The 7412-nt window shown below is 40.3% G+C and overlaps 1 protein-coding gene across 1 annotated transcript in view; it reads right to left on the bottom strand.

The window, feature by feature from the left end:
- Positions 1-7139, bottom strand: part of gbe1a (glucan (1,4-alpha-), branching enzyme 1a) — a 47451-nt gene extending 40312 nt beyond the window's left edge. The window contains exon 1 of the mRNA XM_062536580.1: positions 6838-7139. Within this exon, the coding sequence (XP_062392564.1) occupies positions 6838-6935 (98 nt within the window). The 5' untranslated portion in view covers positions 6936-7139. The remainder of the gene's footprint in view (positions 1-6837) is intronic.
- Between the last annotated feature and the right edge of the window lie 273 nt (positions 7140-7412).

A 7412-nucleotide genomic window follows, 5' to 3' on the forward strand; every position in this document is an offset into this window, starting at 1 on the left:
GGACTGAATATTTTTTTTGCACATTCTTAATTAGCTAGACTCCTGGAGTAACTAGCCTTCTATTTAGTTTGCTACTTTGTTCAGTTATCATATAATAACTGAATTTGCTCAATATTTTAAAAAAATACTTTGCTACCTATTTATTTTCCTAATATAATCTATACCCTATACTGAGAAGGATTTCACATGAATGTAGCGCCACCACCCGACAACTACTTTCCCCCGCGTTCAGTTCTCAAACCCGTCGTTGAGAATCCGTGTCACTTTGGATGACAGCATCGGCTAAATATGAGTCATAGATGCAATCCTACCAAGATTTATTTGAAGACTAGGCTTGTGGTTTTGAGAGAGACAAATAAAGCAAAAGGACAAAGGGTAAAGGGTTTTTAAAATAACATTTATTTTACATTGAAAATACATACAAAAATACCAAACTAAGAAAAGGGAAAAGCAGCAAATGATTCACAATTTTGAAGAGATTGATCGTTTTAAATGTTGAGTCTATGAGTAAGCTTCCTACAAGGACAGTCTGATTCAGTGGGTTTAGAAATATATTCTGCATAGACAGACATACTTTGAAGTGCAGAGACTGCTGATGGTCCATAACAGAGGAATGGTCAAAACACACTTATTTCCAGACAGGCAGACTTAATATCATCATCAATATGAGGATCAATATCACTGTGAAATTCAAAATGCTGTCTTCTCTGGCCTATAGAAAGATTAACTCCAAGAGACCAATTGAACCACAAAGTCACTCAATCCAGACAGTAAAACACGCTTGACCGAAAACTGAACTGGCTCAATTTTGTCTCGGAAGTGAATTTAGAGTCAAAGGTGAGAACATGAGTATGCTGGAGTGAGGGTTGCGTAAAAGTGAGACTGAAGACATGCAGGATTCAACATAAAATGAAACTCGATAACTCTAGTCTAAATTGACATATCCGTATATTTCAGAATATCTCATTATGTTTGACTATGTGTAGTGCTTTTTGGTGTTTTAACATTGCAGACAGATTTCTGCGCTATGCATGAAGAGATGGGCTGAGAGAATGAATGAAAGAAAGTAAAACAGAGGGGGCGTACTGCTTGTGAGTTATGACGTCAACATCACACTCTCCTCTCTTGCATTGATTGTTTCAGGTTGGGATGACTCACCTTATAAACTTCTAGACATGAACAGTCTTCATAAATGTCATTGAATATTTTCTGAGAAACTAAATACTCAGAAACATAATATTAATTACCAAACTAAACTCAGTCATAGGGATGAGATCATCGCATTGTGGTGCCATGCGGTATACAAATGATGTTTTCTAAACAAAGTTCGGGAGGAGCCCATAGGGTTGATTGACAGCCATCACTCACCCAACTTCCGGACATAGGGTATAAAACCCTCCTTCCTTGCTGCCCCTTACGTCATGCTGGAGTTGCAAAGCCTCCCACCTCCTCCCCTGCTCCTCCATTTCACTATTAGCTCTAAGCTCCAAATTACCCCTCATCCATAGGGGGTGTTAGCGGACATCACTCACAAGTGATCCGCTATTGGCATCCCAGGACCGTGGCCAGCTACCAAGCCAAACTTGCTATTCTCTGTACTCACTTCAAGCAATCCAAGGGCGAACTAGTGAATGTATCTTAGTTTGTGGTTAATGCTACTGCTATATTCCTATGCATTAGCGCATTGTATATGTCACATTGTCAATGCCCCGTGGGTGTGTCAGTGAAAAACAAGGTGGGCGCACTGATTGCACATTGGCATTCTGGAGCCACTGCAAATGCCAATAACCAAGAAAAACGTTGAGAACACATTATCAAAAAATCTAGCGAGACCCTAGCAATGAGTCAACCCTTTTGAACCATGTGCCTGGCGTCTGACCATTTATTCAGTCATCACTCGCAAAAAAAAGTGGACACACCATAAATGCACTTCAACCATACCCTTCAGATGACATGTTTTATGATCAAAACTAGAAAAGCACTTTTTCGATATCCATCCATAACTTTTCGAGTTATCATGCGAACAAACAAACAAACAAACAAACAGACAGACAGACAGACAGACAGACAGACAGACTTGGCAGTGGCAATAAGGGCCTTAGATCGTGTCCAAGGAGTATCTTATGGAGCTTAAATGTGTCTTCTTTACCAAGTATCACCACTACACCCACGTTGAGTTCATATCTCTCTATGGTGTCCTGACATACATGTTAATATAGCCCTAGTGCAATTGGCAAGACCAGACAAAATCAGAGGGTCAATAATAAGACAGGAAGACAGCCAAAGGACATGTGGGGATATCATGAATAGGAAACTATTTGTCTATGCCAGACATGATCAGAGTTTTGGCTACTGTTTGCCAATTTCAGACTGTTTATTCAACACTGCCGGTTTTATCTGAGCAACTGGTTCATTTGTGTAAAAGTGAAATCGTTTCATATTGCTATTACAAACTGTCGTGTAAAAGCATACTGATCCTGCATCCTACTCCTTCATTAACAAACATCTGGCGTACATAAAAACAACAACATTCTGAAACATCACCATCACGCACAGTTTCATCATTTTTCTTACCTATGAACTAAATCTAAATAAACAATTTCAAATCTGTCACTGGACATAGGAGCCTTCAGACTGTATTTAACAATTAATATCTATTTGAGTCCATCATGCGTGTGCACCATCCCAAGGAGATCGATGTCTTACAAGTCCTTATGGAAGAGCAAGTAAATGTGAGGCCGAGCTGCATGTTCCCCGTTTTAATTAAAACGTCTCTCTGAGGATTTCTTGGGGTAGAAAGATCCTGTCTGCCGAGGTTGAGAAAGGGGATACGGTGCGCAGAGGAAATTGTTCATTCAGCGTGGAGCCTCAAGCGCCGTACTGCGCAGTATTGCATTGTTGTAAGAGTTTTGTAACTGAAGAAAGTGACATTCCTATTGCCCTGTTTCAGCTCCGGATAAAGCCTTACATGCTAGCGTTAACAGTTAGCAGTGAAATACTTAGACAGAGGCCGACTAAAGCAGACGTCTCAGGGCCAGACAGACCCTGCCCAAACCCAGACCACAGCCATTTATGGCATCTAGGCAGGTATGCAGTAACTTAGTGACATTTTTATTCACTCCTTTCTGAACTGTACATAGAGGATCGATAGGCACATGGCAAGTCAACAGAGTGCTTTTTTTAAAAAAAAAAAAAGTAAAATGGGCAGTAGTAAAATCTGCAGGGGGTTACTCTAAAAACAAATGAAGGATAGATATGTCTGTGGGGAGTTTTGGTGAAAAAGAGGTGCTTTTGGAAATGTCATTAAACTAGTCATTTCTTACTGGGTTAAACAGAAGGGTTAAACAGAGTTTAGGAACATATCTATGTGTGGAGTTGATGTAGATGACCCATGGACTACAGTATGTAGTTTTAAAGTCCTCTATCCACAGGCTTTAGTGTAATGAGCAAGGAAAACACAATGTCACCCTCATCCCATAATGCAATGTATGATTTATGACTGGTTAAATTTGACTTGTTGCTTTTGTGTTTTTAATGGTGATTGAGTGATTCTATGATAAGTTGTTGATCTGAGATGGCCACTATTTGGAATAGCCTACCCTATTTTCTGGAATCTTACACTGAAACAGTACCGGTAAACAGTACCAACGTCCATTCAATTCGTCCAGTTCTACCATAATAATAATGTTGCTATATGACTGCCCTGTGCTGCCCATCTCTTGTGACAGGGATTTTCTCCTGGCAATTTTCTCGAAGCACTAACATAAACTTGGGGCGATAAACCCCTTCAGTCAGCTCAGCGCGAGTAGTGTGAGTGGGGACCTTCGATGGCAACATGCATGGGTCATACCCATGAATCAGATCCCACCACTCTTGTTTACAAAGCCCTTATGAGCAGCCAAGCATACAAAAAATCTCTCCAGGGTGTCAATAATTCTGCCATAAAAAGCTCTGAACATGTGAAAACAATCACATTTTTATGGGAAATGATTCATCGCCTCCATGCAATGTTTGTTGGTGCAATTCACCGGTCATTTTACGAAACCACTTGAAAAAAAAAAAAAAAAAAAAAAGACTACAAACACAGGCATACGCAAATAAATACTGATTTGCCAGACACTGGGAAATCAGAAATCTCATTAAGGTGATCGATGGATAAAAATATAAACTGGTTTACGGTTAATGCCTCACATCAAGCTTTATGTTCAAGCACTGAGACCAGCATGGGTCCAATGCCTTACTAAAGAAGATCTTATGGGCATGTGGTGTCTGAGTCAACACAGACACCTCCAGACCCTCAGATGCTCTTACTCCTGTTGCTGCCCTTCAGAGTAAATATTTGGGCAAATAAAAAATATGGGGAGGATACGAAAATAAACATTTCGCCTTCATGAAGTCACACATCCAACTACTGTATATCATTATTTTTATAATGGCAAATTGGAATTTGGTATTAATATGAATATGTGGCATGAATAGCCATTAGCTATATAATATCTTGTCCAATGCCATGTCATTGGACAAGATATTATATTATTTTAAAGATATTCTTTTTCTTTGAGACATACAATCACAAACTGAGCAGCTGTTAAACGGTTTATGTTTTGGTTGATAAAATCTGCTCAAAACAGTAGGATATATATGTGCAATTGTTGTTGTTGTTCTTTGCCCTTAGTGCAAGACTAACAGACTATTACACACTCCCAGAACATGCTGGTGCCTAGTGCACGTACAGCACTTACTGGAAAACATCGTCGTCAACAATGATGATTACCCACTCAAGGCTCTGTAGTATTAATTCATCAGGACAAATACTCCAAAACAAGGCTTTTCCCGGCTCATTGGAGTGTCAGAAAATTGACGGAGGTCATTTTAAACTGGGCATAACAATCTAAGGTTGAATTAAATTGATTCAAATGATGCTTGACAAAAGAAGATGTAGCCTACTTATGACTGAAGTATCATTTTGTGCTCATATATGTATGCATTGGGATCATTTACAAAGATGAGCTGAAACTAAAGAAATAACCTCATAAATGTCCAAAAGAGAAAAGCAGACAATGAAGATGCCTATGTAAGTCTATTGGTATATTTTGCCAGACTGAATACACACCTTCAAAAAGACTATTTCTTCTTCTGTCTTCTTGATTTAGTACAGTACATGTTGTAGGCCTTTTGTACAGTATATTATATACATGTTATATAATATATATTATTGTATATTATACACAGCATGTGGTATATTGAAGACATAAGAAATGTGCTTCTTTGAGTTTTTCAATAAACCGTTCACAGAACTTCAAGACAATTCACAGATGATGCCACGGGCAAAATCTCTCCAGTCTCCTCTTAGTGGCTGGCTTCCCAGGGCTTTACCTCCTGCAAGACACCTCACCACCTCAGCAGCAGAACTGCAGCTCTTCCACAAAGCCTGACATCAAGGTCTTTAACATGACACCACATGAATGCCAGTCAGTGGCATGCAGGAGTCTTGGCTGCCAGGCCAAAGAAGCCTGCCAAGTGCCAAGCCAAGCCACACAACAGTCTTCAGGAGTGAGACTTCACGGTGCTAACGCTTCCTTGGTCCAATTAGCAGACTTCTGCCGAATGGATCTTGCAAAGGCATGTGACAGTTCCGTATTTTCTGCGTATTCGCATTCTCTTGCGCACTCGCCGCTCACCTCTGCACAATGGCGCTAATCAGGCATCAGGGTAAGCTGCACGGCACCAGTATGTGCATGCATCAACAAAAAGAGTTCATAACATGGCCTATGACAGCTCTACAGTACATTACTCTTTTGTATGCACCGAGACAGTTAGGGAGGGTGCAAGGACAGCCTACAGAGACTGGGCTTCAGGAGTATTTTATTAGCTGGGCTTATTGGTAGATATTTGTTTATTATTATAGATCGGGGAGTTCTCTAAAAGGAGTTTCAAAGTGGCCAACAACATTTTATTGCAGATGGTCATTCTTGCACGCATATTTGCCTGGCCTTCCTCCAGCATGCATACAATAATATGAGTATAATAAATACTCATATCCTGATGCAGGAAGCTATTGACAAAAGTCTGTTTTATTAAGCCATTACTCTAACTAAACATAACTGCAGTTGTGGGACAAAATAATTGTTGCATTTTTGTTGAAGTACATTGTAATACTATAATGTTGCATTTCTGCAGTTAAGTGTAGTATTGTGCAGTGCAATATAGTGTCCAAAATATTGCATCTCATGTCCAAAATATTGCATTTCTTGCATATGAACTGCAAACAGTCCCTTCAATATTTGGGTTTTGATACTCAGAAAACTGCAGCTTCAACAACTTGAAGTAGTGGAGTTATTATCTGAGAGGGTAGGACCAGTTGGTTACTTGTACAACACTGCTGATAATTTTGCCATCATAATAATGTAAAATAATATTAAGATGAGGAGCTTAGATTCTAACAAAGCTATTGGACAGATGACGCTCACATGAGTTTCGTTGTGTGACTAGCGGCATTCTATTGGTAGAAGAGTGTGGATATCATGTTCCACACGTTCGGTGATTGGCTACATGGAGACTGACCCTTCAACTTGGTGAATTGTTACAGTAGTTGACGGTGAAGACACTGACCATTCTTGACAACCATGATGCCTCGTAGGACACGCTGTATTTTCCTCGCTGTTCATTGTGCGTTAAACAAACATTATGGTTTCCTTCGTGGAAACAGCTCTGCCACGTGCTTGTAGTTGTCTACCACGGCAATAGAGTTCGGTGAAGTTCCTAAACATACTTTGTATGTTGCACTGATGCACTCATGTGTACACGAAACACTAAAACAGGGAATCTGCAAATTACCTGCGATGGTAGTCCCCTTCATACTGGCGCAATTTGGGCTCCATCTGGAAAAAATCGTTGAGATCTGGTGAATCGCCATTGTAACATATCTCAGCCATCTTTACGTTTAAGCCTGTTGAACTGCGTTGATTGCGTTCTGTCTTCCCCCCGTGGAGTTGAGCCTTAGTAACCCCCTGAACAGCAAAGTTTAAAGTTAGACGTGGGGCGTGCAGCAGTAGGGGGCTAGGCACACATTCACGGCCAATCGGCCAGTCACTGCTCTGCTCGGGGGTTGCGCAATCTTGCTGCACGTAGACCCATTCAAATGGTGGCTCGACACAGCCCAGTTTGTTCGGTGGCCAGCTATTTCCTCAACAGGTAGTCTATTATGAAACTTTTTCAAGGTGGGCGTGGCACCGTTCTGCAGAACCAGTAGCAAAATGATCATGATGTACTCAAGTAGTCTATTCAGTGACGCCTTAACAGTTATAGTTCAAGTATAAATTAACATTTTGAAATAAAAAAAATGGACAAAAATGCCCAATTAGATTGTCCTTAATAGTCAGTCACTAATGGATGTTCTCTCCCTAATCATT

Source organism: Sardina pilchardus, chromosome 5, assembly GCF_963854185.1.
Source record: "Sardina pilchardus chromosome 5, fSarPil1.1, whole genome shotgun sequence".
In the NCBI taxonomy this organism is placed as follows: Eukaryota; Metazoa; Chordata; class Actinopteri; order Clupeiformes; family Clupeidae; genus Sardina; species Sardina pilchardus.